Genomic DNA, 20,000 nt, shown 5'->3' with positions numbered 1-20,000 from the left:
TCATATGTCGACGGCTGGAAAGATGGTGTCGAATTTTGAGACGAGTGTGGACGGATGGATCGATGGCTGCTAGATTGACGGAGAGGGAGAGAGAGAGCGAGAACCAGGGAAAATGAGTGAGAGGGGGAGCTGCCCTCCCTCCCTCCCTCCACCTGGTCCCACTCATCTGGAGGCCGTTAATCCCTCCAAACACACGCCAGACGCCCCACGCCTCAGCACTGGCACAAAGCCCAGCTCTCGCTCTGCATGTGTGCGTGCGTGCGTGTGTGTGTGTGTGTGTGTGTGTGTGTGTGTGTGTGTGTGCGCGCTGAATACACACTTGGCTCTCGCTGCGTGTGCTTACCCAGCTCCCTCTGCTTGTTTGTTTCCATCTCGCTCGCTCTGTGTGGTGTGTGTGTGTCTGTGTGTGTCTGTGTGTGTGTGTGTGTGTGTGTGTGTGTGTGCGTGTGTGCAGGCAGCGACTGTGTGTGGTTCTTGTTTGATTCCTGGCAGCCGGCTGTAGCCCTGCTCTGAACTGAGCCAGCTCTAACCCAGCGGAGACGGTCGCTCGCCTCCCCCCCCCCTGGTACAGCCGCTGGCCCCTGACCATCACCACTCCCCCCCCCCCCCCCCAAAAGATTTGCTCTGTTTGCTTCTCTTCCCTCTCTTGACACTGCCCCTCCTCTTTCTCCTCCTCTGTTTCACTGTGCTCTTTTCCATTTTTCTGCTGTAATCTCCAAGGGCAATTGGTGTTTGCCCTGTTTGACCCGCTGCCTGTCCCTGGGGCTCCGGCTCTTGAATAACAGGAATTTGCTCCTCTCTTCTCTCCATAGATTATTTCGCTGACCTTCAGGGCCGCCTGGATGACGACCCGGGACTTTACTGGGAATTCTATGGCAGCGCTGTGTGTGGTGAGTACGACAAAGTGCTATTAGTGTGTGATTTAAAGCGGAACTAGACCGGAAGTTCCTATTAACGCTGTTTTTTTTTGGTGTGTATCTGCGTCATTACCTTGTTTATGAAGCCCTGGCGGTTCGAAACAAACAGTTCAGCCATTGCTGAGAACGCTGTGTTTTATTGTAATCTCGGGGCTCAACGAGATCTCTGAAAATCCCGTAATAGTTATGTAAGCAGCGGTTCTCCTGAACAACCGATCGTCCTGCTCCGGGCACTAGTCCGGGCACATCCGGTTGCGTACATTGAACCGCAGAAGAAGAATAACGTCCGTTGTGGAGGTGTTTCACGAGCGACAGTGTCTTCTGACTCTGGGTCTGACTCCGGTTTAAAGTCATCAAAGGGACTGCGGCGGGGAGTCGTGAAGAAGCTATTTTTAAACACTGTTAAAACAATGTTTTGATAATGAGGCGCAGTGCATCCACCGTTCCAGAGGGGGGCGCTGCGCTTCTGAGAACGGATGTGCTGGATAGTACTGGCCAATCACAAGACTCTGTCTTCTGGGGGGTGAAAGTTCACTCTGAAATCTCGCAGCAGAAAAACACCGTCAGAAAAGAGAGATTTCTATCGGCTCGTTTACAGCAACTAGGAGGTTTTTGACCATAAAAACAAGTTAATATATGTAAGTAGACCTCCATAACTAACATTTATGTGCAACAGGACCACTCTTTGTCGCCTTTAAATGTTTTTTTTGTATTTTTATATTGCTATCCAGCAGAAATACACACATGTATACTGCGTTGTTTTTTTTCTGTGACAATTAAGTGATCTGTGTGCGCCCGTTTTGTGTTTCAGAGTCGAGCGAAGAAGGCGGGATCTACGACATCCTGGCTGACCCGCCAGGCCCAGAGGACGAGGACGAGGACGACAAAAGGGAGGTGTTCGAGTTTGAGTTCTCTGACCGACCTCTGCTGCCTTGCTACAACATCCAGGTGTCCCTTTCCCAAGGGTGAGCTTTGATTTAACACACCTGTGTATTTTTTTCTGCCTCACTCTTGTCCGCCATCATTTAACATCGAGTGATTTTTCGCCTTTTTTCCAGGCCTAGAAACTGGCTGCTACTGTCCGACGTGCTCCGTCGGCTGAGGATGTCGGCTCGCGGTTTCCGGCAGGCGTTCCCCCACATGGAGGTGGTGACGGTGGCAGAGGCAGAGTTTTACCAGCAAGCCTCTCTGTCGCAGCTCTTCTCCTGCCCCGAGGAGCTGGAGGGCTTCCATCCAGACAGCAAGGAGCTTTTGGACTTGGTGGAGGACAGTGCCGAACTGGCCGCCCTGCTGGGCTCCTCACTGGAGTGTCTGGATGACCGCTGGGACCACCCTGGGGACAAACTGAAGGACAAAATCAAAACTGTTGGCAAGCTATACTCGTCATCCTGACCCCTTGGGCCACTAAACCTGGACCTGGATCTTTTCTGACTCAAGCTTGCTTTAAATCTAACCAGGGGTAACGATGCCTTAGCCTGACCCTTAGCTCCCGTGCTTTCGGCCGTGTTCTGGACCAGCACTGGTGCACTGTACAGATGGCTTGACCTGCTGGCTGACCGGGCTGCTCAGATATTCCCCTCCTTTAAATGAGGATAAACGTTTGTGGCTATGTAGACTCAATAATGGTCTTATTTTTATAAATTAATATATGTATAAGTAAATAATTATATATAAATAAGCGAGTCTTTTCTTTTGAAATTTGCTCACGACGACACCCGAAAGATTTTGTATTAAAGAGTGTTGTCGGCGAGAGTGTGGGCGTGCGGCACATTGTTCATGTGTGTAGCTGTACAGGATAGTACCCAGATTGTGCTATTGAATGTGGTATTTGTGTTTATAGGAAGCACATGATGTCCTGTTTTCTTTTTTTTCCCCCTTCCTCAGACTTAAGCACTCACTTGAGCCGCAGGGGTTTCTCGGTTGTAATCTTTTTAGTTGTTTTTTTTTTTCAAAGAAAGCTGAAATGTTGCTTCCTGTTTAGTCTGTAATTTAACACGCAAAACTACAAAGTTGTTTGTATAATAAAGTTTTAAGATAATGTTGATATTCACCCCCCCTCTGCACAGAGCTTGTAAATAACAGGGAGGCTACTGCAGTAAAGTAATTTTTGGTGTGTTCATTTTTGGTTTAATTTTGTAATTAAAATATCTCATAATTTGTATTTATATTTTACAAAAGAAGTTGCTTTAAAATAAATATACAAACTGCAAGATGAAACCTGGTTCCTGCTAATCATTGTGTCAGCGCTGGTGACTGGAACAGCATTTTGATCAGTTTTGCTCTGGGGCTGTCGACTATATTTTTTGCCCAGGATATGATGCGCTTTGCCCGTGCGTCATCAGGGCGTGATTCGCCAACAAGGTCCTATATTGCCATCTTTTGGAATATTGATGTACTGCAGGCGTCGTGCGATGTATTTGCTGCAACTGCAAATGGAGCATGAGCAGCACCCATTTACTGCTTCTGCTGTGAACAGGAAAATAACTTGTAGCTTGCAGCGCCCTCCAGTGTCCAAAACTATTTTTAGATGATAGGCCTCTGCTATATAGTGTAAGTTTAGGTATTTATATTTTTAAATAAAACTGGAAAAAAACAACTTATTTTAATTCACACTAAAAAAAATACAAAATCTCTTGATATAAACAGTGACTATTTTATTTAGTACACAGGACACCCAGTGTGAGCTTCTGCTTCAAGGTTTGATTCTTTAGTATAGGTTAGGTTTGTGTACTTTCAGAGTTGGTCTTCTGTATACCTTGACTATACCCAATAATACACTAAAATTCACCATATAGAAACCAGGTAAATACCCAGTCTTTTTGTTTACACTTATTGGTCTGTATCCAGTAATGTCCAATAAACATTTAACAAGCTTAGTAGCTCCTGGATTAAAACTATCAACTGTAATTCATTGCGGGCCGCCAGAAATGTTTCTGCGGGCCGCCATTGGCCCCCGGGCCGCACTTTGAGAACCAATGATTTAGAGAGACCAATTCACTAATGCAACATGCAAAGTCCTATATTATATTATCATATAATATATATAAAAAAAACACTAATCTATTTAAACATATAACCACTTAAAAAACTTAAAAATCAACACACATATTGTATTTAGTTTTCCCCAAATATCCACATTCTCAATAAATTAAAGTAATATTTTATTTTATTTTATATATATAGTGGGAATATATCGTGTATGTGTGCGTGAGTGTATCTGGTCCACACTCCAGAGCAGAAGGGGGCGGTAATGCACTTGCAGATGGATGCCAACCGCCGTAAAACTAAAAAGAAGAAGAAGAAGAAGAAGAAGACGTACAGCTGTACGTCGTCACGTGACGTCATACGTCGCGGCGTCGTGACATCATCAGGTCAGCTGATCTCTGCTGATCGAGGAGAAAGATGTCGCTGACGAACTGGCGTAGGATGGAGTCCCTTTTCTCCGTGACACTTGTTCTCTGCTGCCTCGCTTCGACCGGTAAGAAACGCGTGGCGACAGAAATGTCAATGTTTACGTTTTCCATGAATGGACGGCCTTTTTCCCTCCTCGTGTCAGTTTAAATCTAATAATATCGCCCCATGTAGCCACCTAGCATCATCGTTAGCGTCGTCCTTTAGCTTGCCGATCGTGCCCTATGTTTGGTCTAATGCTGTCGATTCGATGTGGATGACTTCACGAGACATAACCTTTGCTATAATACTATGAATTTAAATGTAAAATTGTATACGGGATTTATATCATATGGTTAACAGCAGGATTTAGCATGTTGCTAACATTCACTGAGCGCTTCAGGGCAGCTTAAAAGCTAGCACTCTGGATGGAACTGTTCTGTTGACGTATTCGTTATATTCACATTAATGTGAAGGAGAAACGCAGTTGCTTGCTTCTTTCTAGCCAGTTGCTAACCGATAGTAGAAGTGTAGTGTAGTCATATGATCGGTACTTCCTCTTCAGCATCTGTCACGGGTTCATTCCTCCATACACACACACACACACACACACACACACACACACACACACACACACGGCACTGTTAAGTTTTTCCTCTGACCCGTGAAGTTAAGTCAGTGCTCGTGTTTGTTTCTTATAATTAAAGGGACAATGTGTAGTATTTACATAAAACACATATCACATAACCCTTACATATAAACATCCATTAAAAACACTGTATTATTATTATTGTCAGTTCTTGTAGTGCTGAGCATACATGGGGTGGATTTCATGTGGTTAATAGTGTTCATTACAGATATTGTCCCCATATTTAAAACAAAAATGTCCCCCCTTGATCGAGTGAGATAGTTTTTCCATAGCTGGACAATTAGACATATTTTTAATCCAAAGTCCCACTGTGGGTGCCACTGTTTTCTTCCAATGAATGCAACACAATATTAAGTTTCAAGTGTAGTATATGTGTCTACTTGAACCAGTAATTCTAAGCTCTTGTGGGAGAAGTCTAGACCAAGTAAAATCTATTCGTTTGAGAGGATTCACTGGAGTTAGTCACTATAATTTTCTACAGAAAATATATTTGATCTTGATCTAATACAGTCTTCATAAGGTTAGACGGTGGATCTGTGTGGCTCCTGATTTGAAGCTACTTGAGAAAGTGAGTTTACTGTAGATTCTCAGCAGATTAGGCCATTTACATTGTATAAATCCACTACCTTTCTCATGCCTTTCTCTGCCCAGAATTTAAACTGAAGAACTGGCAGTTTCCCCAAAGGTGAAGGTGTAAAATGTGAGATCTGTATTCAGATGCACTTGTGCCTTGTACCATATTTGTATAGTATTTTAGACAAAAGGGTTATTCATACATTTTGACCAGGTTTTTCAGGGAATCTGACTACAGATGGAGCTTCTGAGGTAATGGAGATATAGAGGTATTTTTTATTTGTACCCAGGGTTTTTGGGTTATCTGAGGACCGATAAATAACTGCTATCATCTAAAATAGCTTGGCTCTGGACGTTCATTTTCCAATGAAGTTGGCTATGATTTAAATTTGATTTAAAACTAAACATTTGGGTAAGACACGTGTCTTAACAAGTCATTTAGCTTGAGAAAATATTTGCGTCTTCTTCTCCGTCTTTGTTTTCATTGAGTAACGTGTGTTTCGTGTTTTCCCCTCAGGTGTGCGTGGTGATAGTTTAACGGTGCTGCAGGCTCCAGAGTTTGTGTCCTTTCAGAAGGGAGACTGGCCCGTCTCTGGAGAAAAGATCCCTGACCTGGTGGCTTTAACCATGGGCTTCTCTGTTAAGGAGGTGCTGTGTTACTGCAAATATTGTTTTAATTTTGTTTTTGTAACTGTGCCAGCCTCATCTATCTTCACAGTGTTTGGTCTTTTTATGCAGGATTTGTCCTGGCCAGGCCTTCAGGCTGGTCCGTTGTTCCAGCGTCCCCGAGCTAATGTACTGGTGGTGGTGAGAGGAGTAGATAGCTTGGCTCTGCCTCAGAGTGTGGTCTCCTACCCCTTGGAGAATGTGAGTCAGAGTGAAGTTGGACCTCGTGCGGTCAAATATATGCTGTGTGCAGTAAAAATAACTGAAGACTGGAAAAATAATTTCAACAAAATGCCTCAGTTTTTAAGCATATCATCGTCTTTCTTTGCAGCCGGTGCCCTTCACCTTGGATAGTGTCGCAGAGACGGTCCATTCTCTGTTTGCTGAGGACACTCCTGTAGTGCTGCAGCTGGCACCTAGTGAGGAGGTAAGGAAAATATACTGAGAATGAACAAGGTAACATCTGTGAAATAATTTTTAAAAAATCTATATTTTTTTTTATTCCTGTCTGTTATGTCTCTCAGAGGCTGTATATGCTGGGAAAGGCCAATGCTGTGTTTGAGGACTTACCGGTCACCTTGCAGCAGATTCGGGCCCGTCTGTCTCAGGATGGCTCCGTACTGGCTTCCCTGCCCCTCAACTTCCTGAGCAGAAACGCAGAGGTCAGTTCCTATTGGTCAATTTGAAGGCTGAACAATTAATCACTTTCAAATAGCAAGTTAGTAAGTTGCAAAAAATGTAATTGAATCGTTTTATTTTGGATTGATCTATGTTCCGTTTCAATTTGCGAAATGCAATACATACAAGTATTGAAAATAATTCAGTCTTTGCATTAGAGTTTAGTAGTGAATGTTTTGATGGTGTCTCGTGTGGCGATGCTTCATCTTGTGTCAAAAATATAACCCTGTACGTATCGAACTGAAGCTTGACCTAAAAAGCTGAATTGCAAATCAGATCAACAAATGTATATGTTTACCTCTACTGTTTTTTTCCCGAATGCAAATTATCATGCACGTTTGTCAGTAGTACATCAAATAATCGTATCACATATATACTTAAATTACACTACACCATGATGCAAAGTGTGTTTTGATATTCTTATGCCTGTTGTTTTGCTTTGCAGGCTGATCTGCTCTTCCTGTCTGAGGTTCAAGTTTTGCATGACATCACAGCTCTTGTAAGTCAACCTGGCTCATCTGACGTTTTCTTCCCCCCTGAAAATAATAGTACTCTGTTGGGGCCAGACTCTCATGTCTTTGTGCTATGCTCATTTTGTAGCTACAGAGACATAAACATTTGGCCAAGGACCACTCTCCTGACCTGTACTCACTGGAGCTGTCTGGTTTGGAGGAGCTGAGTCGCCTGTATGGAAAAGATTCCCCCCAGTACCGCGATGCTACTGCCATTCTTGCGTCTGTCCTGCAGAAGGTAATTCAAATATGGGGCCCATATTTATTCTTTCATTATAATGTTTTAGCTTTGCAAATTGCAAAATGGAGAATGCTAGAGTTAAAGGTCCTGGAGGATTTTAGGCAGTTAATTCAGGGGTGTGATTTTTCCGTTTTTAAACAGAATTCCGTTTTTTTCGGCCTGAAAATGAGCCTCACGTGAATCATGCATTTTTGTGTGTGGGTGGGTGTGTGGGGGGGTGCCCAGGTCAGGTGCGTGTTTGTGTACGAATGAATTAATCGATTTATTTTAACAATTAATACAAGCTTTGTGTTTTTTTTTAACTTCTAAAATGTGAGTATTGTCTGGTTTCTTTGCTCCATTTGACAAAAAAATAATTAAAACTAGGTTCCTGGTTTGATAAACACTGATCAACATTTTAACTATATTTTATGGACAAAATAAATGTTCGATTAATCGAGAAAATAATTCACAGATTGTTTCTAAATCTAAACGGTATATTTCATTAAACACTGAAAAGACATCGTGACATGAAAAGTACCGTATATATTTTCCTTTTTTTTTTGTCCTTTGCCAATCACACACCTGTTAATTAATTATACTCATACTAATTATAAATTGTGTCCTTTTAGAAATGCTACGATCAAAACATTATAAAAGAAAACTATGAACAATGAGTAGTAGTTTAACCTTGTGTTTGTCTTCTGAATTGCAGTTTGGAGAGGATGTGTATGGGCTCTATGGCAACAGTGCAGTCGTGGAGGTTGTGACCGTGAAGACTTTTGAGGCTCCTTTGACCAGGAAGTCCCGTTCAATCCTGGAGTCTAAACAGATCGTAAGTCTTAGGCAACCTGCTTGTTGACTGTTTACTGAACTGAATTGTCCATGAGGCGATCATGCAAACGTTCTGCAGAGTCACACCTCTCTAGGGTGCAGAAGCCTCCAGCCCTTTAAATAAGAAAAGGCAAAATATTTTTTTGTGTGTTGGTCTAATTCGTACATAGTACACTTTTACCGCGGGAACATGGTAACGATACAACTAGATCATGTACGATATTGGTGGTGATGCCACCAAAAATCTGTTATATTAGTCATGTCCCCCTTACATCAAGTGTAAACCCAGCTGTAGTCCATGCTTTTTTGTTTTTTTATAACTTTGGTCTCTAATAATAGAGTGGTGAGGGGAATGGGAGTGAGAGGTTTATGAGTGCTGCAGTGATGGTCTTGACTAGAGCTGAAACGATTAACCGATGAATCGATTATTAATCGATTACTAAGTTAATCGCCAACTATTTTGATAATCGATAATCGGTTTGAAGCTTTTTTCATGATTAAAACAAGATTTCTGATTGTTTCAGCTTCTTAAATTGGTTTCTTTGCTCCACATAAACAAAAGAAATCATTAAAACTGAATCATTTTGGTTTGTGGACAAAACAAGACTTTGGAGAACATCGTCATTTTCATCAGCTTTGACAAACGCTGATCAACATTTTTTAACATTTTCTGACATTTTATGGACCAAACGATTCATCGATTAATCGAGAAAATAATCGTCAGATTAATCGCTTATGAAAATAATCGTTAGTTGCAGCTCTAGACTTGACATTTGTGTTTAAAGGCTCTTATGAGATGTTGCCCTCTTCTCATGCTCGCATAGTGTTTTGATAGCACTAAAGAGTGTAAGAGTTTTGTTTGGATGTGGGGGAAAATTGGAACAATTCCGCTGATAAATAATAATTCTGAAGTGATCATATTTAGCAATGTGTGCCTTTATAAATACCATATTTTAGAATGGGATAATGATTCTGTCTCTGTGGATTTGACTGCTGTAAACTGCTTTTTTTTTCCCCAGAGTAACCCCGGCAGCCCGTACAACCTGGCCTACAAGTACAACTTCCAGTACGCCGTCATCTTCAACATCGTCCTGTGGCTGATGATCATTTTGGCTCTAGCCGTCATCGTTACGGCTTACAACCTGTGGAACATGGACCCGGGGTACGACAGCATCATCTACAGGATGACCAATCAGAAGATCAGGATGGATTAAATGATCACCATCGGCACTCCAGCTGTCCTCTTAGATCCTTGTAGTGACTGTCGGTGTTTCTGTGTGAGGTTCTGTTTAGTGAAAAAGGAGCATAATATTGGGTCACCTCTTTGTTTACAGTACTGGCGCAATAAAAAAAAAAAACAAACATATTTTGCTCTTAAATTTGCTTACTTGAAGTGACTGGATATCATCCTCCATTTGTGTGTACACTGAACAATGTCAGATGTCCTCATTCATCTTCACTGCTCGCATCATTCCATATGATTTTAAATCACCACGTTCTACCCCCCCCCCCCATTGACCTGTGGATTGCAGTTGTAATTTTGTGAAAAAAAAAAGAAAAAAAGATTGAAATGACATGAATGAGATTTGTCTGTTTTTTGTGTGCAGTTGTTGTGCTTGTTTTGATGTGTGAAACTGTTAAGTTAAATTAAATCTATCTGTGTATATATTGAAGTACAAATACAACCGTATGAGAAACTGCTGTATTCAAATTGTGAAAAGATGTGTGTGGTGTTTATTTCAGGTTTGTCCAAATGATAAATACATGTTGATAACTTATAACAATAACAGGTTATTGGGAATGGATATGGACAAATTGTAAATTGCAATAAAATGCCTGATAAATGATACATGAATCATGGTGGTTATTGTCTCCATTTGAGAAATGTCAAGCAATGCCAACACACCTGAGCTGCTTTAGTAAGCTTGTTTTAAATGTCGCAAAACTTACTTAAAGGTGAAGTAAGTAGTTTATAGTGCCATCTAGAGGAGAAATTTACAACGTAGAACTGCTCCTCTGCTCACCCCCTCCCTTCCCTGAGCGCTACGGTGTCCTCAGCCGGTCAAATGTCGTCCTCGTCGCCTTTCTCCGTGTCAGCAGTTGAGGTTCGTGAGGTGAGGGAGAGGGCGGAGCTACCGCGGCCGTAGCAGACGAAGCGGAGAGAGTGGAGGCGGGACTTCCTGCTACAAGTAAAGAGACGCTTGATTTGTTCTCTCGCGTTTGTCCTTACAGGCTCCCGTAGAAACATGGCGTCCATGTTATTTAACATGACTTTTTGAAACACTACGAAAATGAAACAAAAACTATTATACAGCGACTAGACAATGCAGGAGCACATAATATGTATAAAAAAGTGGATTTTGGGTTATATAAACCCATAAATACTACACAGTGTCCCTTTAAACGTCCCAAAACTTAATTTATGGCCACTAAAGTTTAGGAAAATTTATACTGCAATAAATATATCTTAATTAGTCGCCATTCTGTTCAATATTTGTCTTTTATGTTTTAAAATTAAGCAAAACGCAATACGGGAGTTATAAACAGTTCTCAGGGCGTCACCGCCGACATAGCATACTCGACTCAAGCCATCAAGTTCGTGTGAGTAACAGCTGCGCCAATCAGCGTGCAGATCGCAGCTCAAGGTCCCGCCTCTTGCAGTGTCCTCTGGATCCTATTGGCTAATGTGTTTTTCTAACAACCACCGACCCTCCACTATAAACACGGGGTAAACACGGAAGTGAACAGAAATCTACGCAATACCAGAAGGAGAAGAGTTCATTTTTTTACCAGCGAGTGAAATAGTAAACAAAAATGGTTTGATTGATCATAAAAGGTAAGTTTTATTGATATTTAAATGCATATTGTTATTTTGGTGAATTAAATCTGTAGTTTACCGCTCCAGCGTCGATGAGAAATGTGAGCTTTTGTTTCTTTCCAACTATCGTTGCATTGTTCTCAACTAATAGTGTACATTTATACGGTATACTTCTATTTCACTACATACGAGGTACAAATGTTCTTAAGAAATTCAGTAACAAAATAAATAGTAAATATTGGTTCATCTTAGAGCTGCAACTAACGATTATTTTTGTAATGATTAATCTGTCGATTATTTTCTCGATGAATCGATGAATCGTTTGGTCCATAAAATGTCAGAAAATTTTAAAAAACATTGATCGGTGTGTGTCAAAGCTGGAAATGAGGATGTTCTCGGAAGTCTTGTTTTGTCCACAAACCAAAATGATTCAGTTTTAATGATTTCTTTGTTTATGTGGAGCAAAGAAACCAAGAAAATATTCACATTTAAGAAGCTAAAACAATCAGAAATCTGGTTTTACTGATGAAAAAAGCCTCAAACCGATTATCGATTATCAAAATAGTTGCCGATTAATTTAGTAATCGATTCATTGATTAGTCGTTTCAGCTCTAGTTCATCTACCAAGCAGGTTAGACATTGGATAAAGTTACAGAAGTCCAGCACCAGTACATTGAATGTGCCATTCTGCGTAAACGTGATCAACCTGATCGACTGCATTGCATGACCTTATATGACCCATTTCTAAAAATACACCTTAGTGTGAATCGTAAGATGTTTTTGTTTTTTACCCTAGCCGGGTCCTACGTGGCGAGGAAGATCCGGGCTGCTGTGTCTGGGGAGCAACCAGAAGAGCCAATTACCACACCATGTAGTGCTAAAGGTAAGATTAAGAGTCTGTGTTGAATATTAACAAAGTGCTGTGTTCCTGGATGTGACATTTTTGCTGCACATTATTGTTCTTATCTTACCAGGTTGTTATGAGAGTTTTATGAAGATTAGGATGATTAAAACCAAAGTGATTGCGTAAGAAGGCTTATGGAGTTTTATACTACACATTTGTGTGTTTATTCTTTTCTTAGCTCAAAAGAAGGCACTGCGAGGGTCCTGAGGAAGCACCCCAGCAGCTTCACTGATGCCAGAATCGGAGGAAGGAGTCAGTAGAGCTGCAAGGTCAGGGATGTCCTCAGAGAGGGCTGTGGCCCCTGTGGTATGTGGCCCCTGAGGTTAAAGTCTGGACACTGGGAAGTGTGGTCAATTCACTGGAAGATTATCATTTGTCATCTTTGTACGAAAAAGTGCATTCTCTATACAGAGACATATACTTGAGTACAATGTTCAACATGTATTTTTGTCCAAACAGAGTGAGCAAACACTATCTGTTAGACTGCAGTTCTACTAGTAATAATCTCCAATAAGTGTCAGTGCTGCAATCGGTGTCCGGCTCCTCATGATGCACCCTAAACCCTAATTCACAGCAGGCATTTTGACTTGCCATGGAAGGAAAATGCACACATGCAAATAATGACAGCAATACTATATTGTCTCTGTTTTGTGTGACAACATGCACATTATTATAGGGTACTATACATGCTAATATTTGTGTTGTGTATATGGTTAGTCGTAATGTTTCCTGTGAAAAAAGGCTGTTGATCCATTTGTGTGCTACAGGTTTTTGAAGGCTGACTCACAAACCTCTCTCCAGGGGCTGAGCAGGCCTGATGTTCATGCTGTTGTATCAATAAATGGGATAAAATGACCACTGGCTTGATGTCTTTAAATTCTTGCAATTAGTAATGGTTATGGTACAATCATAACATAAGTACTTTATTGTCAGTATATGAACAAGGAAATATGCTCATCTATGCTCCAAGGGTAGACTGTGTTTTAATTTAATATAATGATAACTGAGAAATAAAAGCTTTCAAAGCTTAAAACTTTTTTTTGATACATTTTTATAGGAAAAGCTCAGCTGATCTTTCCTGTTCACAGATGAAACTCTTTTTTTTCTTTTGTAAAAACAAACAAACTTTAAAATGCCTTTTGAGGTGTTCTTTTTGTAAACACCTCATTTATTTCTGCTTGACACAAATAGCTTTTTGACAAGCGTATCTTTGATCCTAAATGCATTATTATTATTATTATTATTATAATTGGATATAATTCAAACATACAATCAGTAAAGTAGAGGAAGACGTTTGAAACACTGTACAAGTAATCTCGGACACGGAACCATTCCTACATGGAACGTGTATCGTGACGAACACAACACGACCGTTGCACATGTGAGCACTTCATATGAAGAAGGATTGTAACCGACTTCAGCTCCCAATTAATAATGTAAGATGACGCTTGCTATCATTGGATCCAAAAGCGCTACCAGACGGAGGTAAACCAGATCGAGAGTGAGTTTGGGATATTTCAGAAAGCGCGGCCACTACCTCTCCGTGATATATTATGTGACGTACTTCCGGTGTACACCGGATGTTGCCTTGGAACGTTGAAGCGCTTGTTGAGAACAAAACCAGATTCAGCAAAATGTGTTTATGGAAGCCGTTTACGGGAAAATAGCTATTTTATTTCATTTTCCATGTTATTGTCAAGCTAAGTCCTAACCCTAAGGTAAGCGTTAAATCTGATTTAGCGAGTATCCTATATGTGGTAGCATGAGCGTGGCTAGCTGTGCCGTCTTCGTTAGCTAATTTGGTTTCCACTTTGTTTATGTCCAAGTATTCAGATAATGAACTTCTACATTAATCGCGAGCTTTTGTTGAATGACTTTGCAGGGGAAAACAATCACAACATTTGTGTCCTCTGTTGAATATGCCGTGAGTTGTTTAAACATCCTAAACATCAGGTTTAGTGACAAAGAGGATCTGGTGGATGCTAGTTTGGGAATTATTTGGTAAAACTGCAAGTTGGTGATTTACAAACACCAGAGCACGAGTATGTCATCATGGTGTGAAGTGCAGCACTGGGTATTTAATTTTATGCACGATTAAATGTGTGTTTCTTGCAGTCTTCTTGCAGTGCCTTACCAAATCGTGGACCATGATGGAGCGAAGGAAAGCCTTAACTATTCCTTTTAGTGTCAACAAGGATAATTTGGTATGTGTTCCCCAAGTATTTACTTTGCATGGCCCGTATTTTTAATTGATAATTACTAAGCTGTTGTTTTACTGTCCCTAACTTTTCTAACATAAAACGGTGATGTATGCTTTGTAGCTGTCTCTATATATCTACTCATAGGAATTGGCCTGACAATTGTCACGAAAATAACAACTAACCTTTTGTACAGTGGTTTGTGCATGATGGGATGATTGAACAACATGGGCCAAAATAACGGAAAACAGAAAAATGATAAACACTTTTGGAATTTCACACATTTGGGGCACATCATTAATTTAATCTTTGTTTTACTGATGTTACAGAAAGTGCCATTGTTATATGTATTGTTACTGAATTATTTCCCAGCCCATATCACACGTATGTACAGTATGTTGTAATCCACAGGGAAACAACTAAGTCATTTGGTAACATAAAACATTTAAATGCACATCTGACAAAGTCAATAAGTTGCTGCAGTTCCCACAGTAATCTGCTACTAGGTTTGCTAATGCATGTTTATTTTTTTTATTTAATGGTCTGTTGTATTTTTTTTTTCAATCACTAGATAAAACAAACAAACAGTAAACCCATTTAACGAACTATACATTTTAGCTCCAGCTTCCTAAACATAAATAATTTCAATGTAATGGAAATCACTTTCTAAATATATTTGGTAATGCTCTACTTTCATCTGTAAAAAAGGCGATCTTTTGGCTGATAGATGTAATTAATTTCACACATACTATGCATGGAAACTAACCAGCCTGTGAATTTTAGATGGAAAATCCTCTCAAAATCCCCATGACATGTCTTTCACCCAAGTGTGGGAAGTTAGACAGACAGGTACAGCAATGTTTTGGACTCTGGCTTGAACTTATTAACAGTATGCGATAGATGTGATTGTGACCATTTTCTTTGACAGGTTTCCTGGACTGCTTTTACGGGTTGCAAACGCCAACGTCACGATTCGCAACATAAAAATGGATCTGTGCTGTTTGATCATGCAGCGATGATTGCTTTGGAAATGAATAGGTATGTTTTAAAATTTTGGACAATTTTAACTAAATGCAGACTGAAATATCTTGTCGTTGTCCTGCACATTATTACATCTTAAAGTAACAGCATTTTTCTGTTGGTCTTATAAAACGTTTCTCTGTAATTTCTTCAGTTATATCATGGTTAAGTCATTCTATATTGGTGTATAAAAGTTTATCATCCTCCCTAAGTTCTGTCTTCTGATACCACCATTACCGTTTCTTTCAAGATTGTCAGGCATGTGTTCTGCTTGTGTGAATGTTATAGCCTTCCCCAAGTATTGTGTTTGCATTTTGTGTTGTTTTTCATTGTAGAGCATCAGTTTGAGCATCTGAATCTCTTCATGCCCCCCATTGAGTTCACTCTCCCTCCAACACTCTTCCTCTATCACATGCACACGCAGAGATTCATGCAGCTATTCTTTTAAGTGTTACTTCTGTCCATTTTTACAGCAGAACCACAGTGTTTTCCCAACCATAACCATAACTAATTAATGTCTGATCCCCATCTTCACCTAACCACATTTCAAATCTTTGCTGTAAAATTCCTCAGAATATTCAGTAGTCAATGAGGTCAGTGTTTATGCGAGAAAAGGTCCTAAAATATATCAAATACAAGAACACCTACATTTCTAATATTTGCTTTCAGGCACCATTTCCAAGCATATCATGGCTGTACATGCATCTTATGTTTTCTAATTGACCCCTCCCTGTTTATCTGGTATATGCAGTCTGACCTGCAATGAAAGATGAGCTTGTCTTTTGTCTTGTAGGAGGAAACCTCGTTTGGTCCTGACAGATGTGCTCAAAACGGAGCAGGGAAAGATGCATTTGGAAAGGATAAGACGCAGTTGCATCTTGGGAAAAGGAGGACAAGTGTCAAAAGAGAGAGGGTGGTGCACAAATGAGTCTCTGATCTGCAGAGGGACACGGCCCGGTCAGAGAGATGCCAAAAAGGACAACAGAAAAAGTGTAACCCCTAAACGCAATCAGAGGTCCACCCCTTCAGCCCAACAAAGGTAGGAAGACGCTGTTAACGGCAATCTTTCCCCTACATTCATTCAGAAGTTGTGCACCACTCCTGCTAGAGTATTGCTACTTAAATTTCTATTTATTATCATTCAAAAGTTGAGCACCAGAGGCTGCACAATAAAATACAAACAAAAGCAATTATTGGCAGCATTGTCGCAACATTCTCAAAGACACAACAACGCTGCTGCTGAAAGTTGTCATGTTGTAAATATCAGTGATTCTGCTGCAACTGTTTTCTGTGGTTCACTGTAATGTGTGGTCAGTTGTAATTGGTCTCGCTCTAATGTGTGGTAAATTGTAATGTCATCTCTGCAATAACTAAATCCCATTTAGCAACAGCTTCATAAGCACAGGGAGATGCACAGCACCTCAAACACCTGATTGTGAATAATGAGTCAGAAAATGTATCCAATTTGCATGAAAACCTTCTTGGGTCTGTTTTTATTTTCAATGATTTGCAATAACAAACTTAACAGACTATACTCCAAAAGCTGGGGGTAGTAGGGTTGTTGTTTTTCCAGAAAATAGTTGCAATAGCAGGAGGAGGTGTTCTGTATGAGGGTCATTTCATGTATTGATTTTTAGTTAGTTTCAGTAGAAATGACACTTTAATGGCATTTGGCTCAGCCAGCTGCATCCTTGGCCCTCTGTATTTTCCAGGCAGAAAACTTGATTTTATTTGGAAAAACACAGCACAAAAGGATTTCACAGCTTGAGATTCTGTTTCAAAAATGCATTTCTGCATTTATGAGTCATTTTGGGTCTTTCGCAGTTAAGTACAGCTTGACAATATAAGCGTCCTGGGAATCGAGTGTCATACTTCTACATGTGGTTTTGCTAAAAAATGAAAATAATATGTAGCCCTAATCATAAAAAGGTGTTGTTTGTCTCATGTCCTCAGGTCGAGACTCAGGAGAAGGTTACAAAACGATGAGGAGGAAGAGGAGAAGGAAGACGGCCAAGATATCCAGGAGGTGATAATAGGCAAGACGAATGGAGCAGACTACAAATTTGCTGAAGTTGTAGGTGCGTTAACACGTCAAGAATTCATAATTTTATTTTCATTTTATTTATGTAATGCTACTCGCATATATTGAACTCAGCTCTGTTTTTCTGATGGCGAAGGCTTTAGCCTTGAATCAGTCATTGGTTTTTATTCCCTTGAAAGCATCAACCTTCCCTTTTTTCACTTTACCCTTGCTTTGCTCAAGAGTTTCTCTCTTTTGTCCTTTAATTTGGAGGGGTTTATTGATTCTCTGGCCTTGTATCCAGGCTGAATAAACACACATCTAATCACATCTAATGGGGGGCTGTAGAGTTTAACAAATTAAACAAAACAAAAACTCCTCCAGTCGCACCTTGCGGGCGTTTGCATCAAGTATAATCTTGTAGATATTTTAGTGACAAGCCCCTGAATCTATAAGTTTCTTATTGCCAATGCAAAATGATACAGACCTGCTTTGCTCAGGCTTTGACTGAGGTGCCATTCACCCTGTTGTAAGTTATAATCCTACACTGTGCCAATTTAAATGTGTAGAAAACAAAAGATGACACAGTTTATTACAATTAAACAATACGTCTTTCATGTTGTGTCTTACCTTGAGGACACGCATTTCAGTGACATGTCTCTCGGCGTCCAATAGCAATTTGATCGTTGTTTCTTTGACTAATACAGACTGTGGGTTGTCGGTGAGTTGGGAGCCTGTGGAGAGCTCAGGGGGTCGTGAAGAATTCTCCCCAGTGAGCATCAAGGACAGGTGGACTGATCCGGACAACGAAGTACAACACAGTTTGGTGAGTAATAGTAGTACAGGTTCAGAGGAAAGACTTAAAAACTCTTAACCAAGAATAACAAACCTTAAATAAACCTAAAACAGTTCCACAGGGGACAGGAAACAAAAGCCCAAATGTACTTATGTAAACCTGGTAGCAAATTTAAAATGTTTGAATGGACTCTTTGTGCCCTTTTATTGACAACCACATTAACAGTTGCCAGTTTTAACCCCAGTCCCCTTTGCATGTTGAATTTGCATGTTCTGTCTGTGGGGTTTCTCCAATTCTCTGCTTAAAACGTATGCATTACAGCTTTCAAACCCCAAAAGCCACTTCTCAGATGTTTTCTTTAATGGAATTGGAGAACATCTTGTAACTTTTAATTCTTCCTTTTTCTCTAGATCTCTATTTTTTTTTATGGTGTATCTGCATGACTTGTCTGGTTAACACACATACAAAAAAATATGTGCTGACTGTATTGTGTCTCGACAGAAGCGAAAAAGAAAGGAAGAAGAGTCTCAGCTTAATGGCACAGTCAGTCCTAAACGGCATCGTACGAGTGTGCTTCGTCTCACCGGAGAAGACATGGGAGACAGAGGACAGGTCCATGCACCTATTTGCCCAGAGGAAAACACAGAAGACGAATATTTGGACAACCTGGACCATAGTATTGTACAATTCACCGTTGGTGGAGATGATACCACACAAGTTCTGGTTCCCGTCATCCATCCTAATTTGCAGTCTGGAAACTTAAGTCTATCGTCTGGCCAGGAGAGCATAGTGAAGACGGGAGGTTCTGTTGAACCAAGTGAGTATACAAACACAGGAAGAATGATAATGTTGTAATAAGAAACCCCCAGAAAACAAAGCACTCAGGGTCAGCCATTATTTCTGAAAGTGCCTGGAAAGAAATGGAAGAGCTTACTAATAATACTAAGTGCATGATACACGTATCCGCTACTTTACTAAGTTTTGTGGTACAAGAGAGTTTAAAACGTTGTACTGGCTTTGGCTTTGTACTAAATTTGGGCTGGGTATTGACAACATTTTGATACAGAGGAATGATACAGAGGAGGCTTGATACACAGCCCTATCCATAATCAGTAGACCCCTGAATGATAATGGGTGATTTCGACTGAAATACATTAGAATGCATGTAAGTTGGACCAAATTGTTTTCCAAATGCATTTTTAAAGTGCACCCTGACTGTGGTTGTAGCCTTTATTTTAGATGAGGTGGGAGAGGGGGGAAAGTGTGATGTGTCGTCTGTGCTATGGGCGTGCTACTGCCATGTGGATGTGCGTGTGCTGCCCACAGACGCACAAATTGGATCACACACACCTTAAAGAGTATAACAAAATAGGTGTGAAAGGTTATTTTTTTAGATCAGGGGTTCTCAAAGTTTTGATACCTGAGGGCCAATTTAGGAACCCAACATTGAACTGAGGGCCGCCAAAGGGAAAAAAAGGAAAAAAAACCCAGAAATAAATCCCATTTGTAATCATTTTAATGACCAGATTGCAGTTCTACAGTTTAGCGTTAAGTAATATAAGCGTTAATATAATGTAATTTAAGCATTAATATAATAACGCTTTATAATTTACTGGGTAATTACCCAGTATTTTGGCCATTGTTCTTACCTTCTAATTACAGGTTAATACCAAGTAACACATTTCTGTTACCATATATTTACTGGGTAAATAGCTAGTAATTGGGGGCTGTAGCTACCTGCTTATTACCAGCTTATAACCCAATAATACACTAAAATTCACCATATAGAAACCAGGTAAATACCC

The 20,000-nt window shown here is 40.3% G+C and overlaps 3 protein-coding genes and 1 long non-coding RNA gene across 4 annotated transcripts in view; all 4 read left to right on the top strand.

Moving 5' to 3' along the window:
- The window catches only part of bcor (BCL6 corepressor), a 30,430-nt gene extending 27,423 nt beyond the window's left edge, over positions 1-3,007 (top strand). The window contains exons 9-11 of the mRNA XM_083890416.1: positions 813-890; positions 1,729-1,882; positions 1,976-3,007. Of these exons, the coding sequence (XP_083746542.1) occupies positions 813-890; positions 1,729-1,882; positions 1,976-2,309 (566 nt within the window). The 3' untranslated portion in view covers positions 2,310-3,007. The remainder of the gene's footprint in view (positions 1-812; positions 891-1,728; positions 1,883-1,975) is intronic.
- Positions 3,008-4,307: 1,300 nt separating this feature from the next.
- Positions 4,308-10,214, top strand: atp6ap2 (ATPase H+ transporting accessory protein 2). Its single transcript, XM_083888835.1, has 9 exons — positions 4,308-4,395; positions 6,047-6,177; positions 6,268-6,396; positions 6,527-6,622; positions 6,720-6,857; positions 7,319-7,372; positions 7,474-7,623; positions 8,321-8,440; positions 9,459-10,214. Exons 1-9 carry the CDS (start codon positions 4,320-4,322, stop codon positions 9,651-9,653), a joined length of 1,089 nt encoding a protein of 362 aa, XP_083744961.1. The 5' UTR covers positions 4,308-4,319; the 3' UTR covers positions 9,654-10,214.
- A 949-nt stretch (positions 10,215-11,163) lies between these two features.
- On the top strand, positions 11,164-13,001 carry LOC310926924. The gene is made up of 3 exons (XR_014592819.1): positions 11,164-11,275; positions 12,054-12,140; positions 12,340-13,001. It is a non-coding gene; the product is annotated as an uncharacterized lncRNA (long non-coding RNA).
- A 747-nt stretch (positions 13,002-13,748) lies between these two features.
- The window catches only part of LOC310926912 (uncharacterized protein), a 17,816-nt gene continuing 11,564 nt past the window's right edge, over positions 13,749-20,000 (top strand). Inside the window, exons 1-8 of the mRNA XM_083889122.1 lie at positions 13,749-13,879; positions 14,277-14,365; positions 15,143-15,208; positions 15,288-15,397; positions 16,173-16,418; positions 17,333-17,457; positions 18,107-18,225; positions 18,697-19,012. Coding sequence (XP_083745248.1) covers positions 14,309-14,365; positions 15,143-15,208; positions 15,288-15,397; positions 16,173-16,418; positions 17,333-17,457; positions 18,107-18,225; positions 18,697-19,012 — 1,039 coding nt within the window. The 5' untranslated portion in view covers positions 13,749-13,879; positions 14,277-14,308. The remainder of the gene's footprint in view (positions 13,880-14,276; positions 14,366-15,142; positions 15,209-15,287; positions 15,398-16,172; positions 16,419-17,332; positions 17,458-18,106; positions 18,226-18,696; positions 19,013-20,000) is intronic.

This window comes from Microchirus variegatus, assembly GCF_963457635.1.
Source record: "Microchirus variegatus genome assembly, chromosome: 5".
Classification (NCBI taxonomy): domain Eukaryota; kingdom Metazoa; phylum Chordata; class Actinopteri; order Pleuronectiformes; family Soleidae; genus Microchirus; species Microchirus variegatus.
The sequence above is the reverse complement of the archived record's forward strand: the minus strand, read 5'-3'. Positions and strand labels throughout refer to the sequence as shown.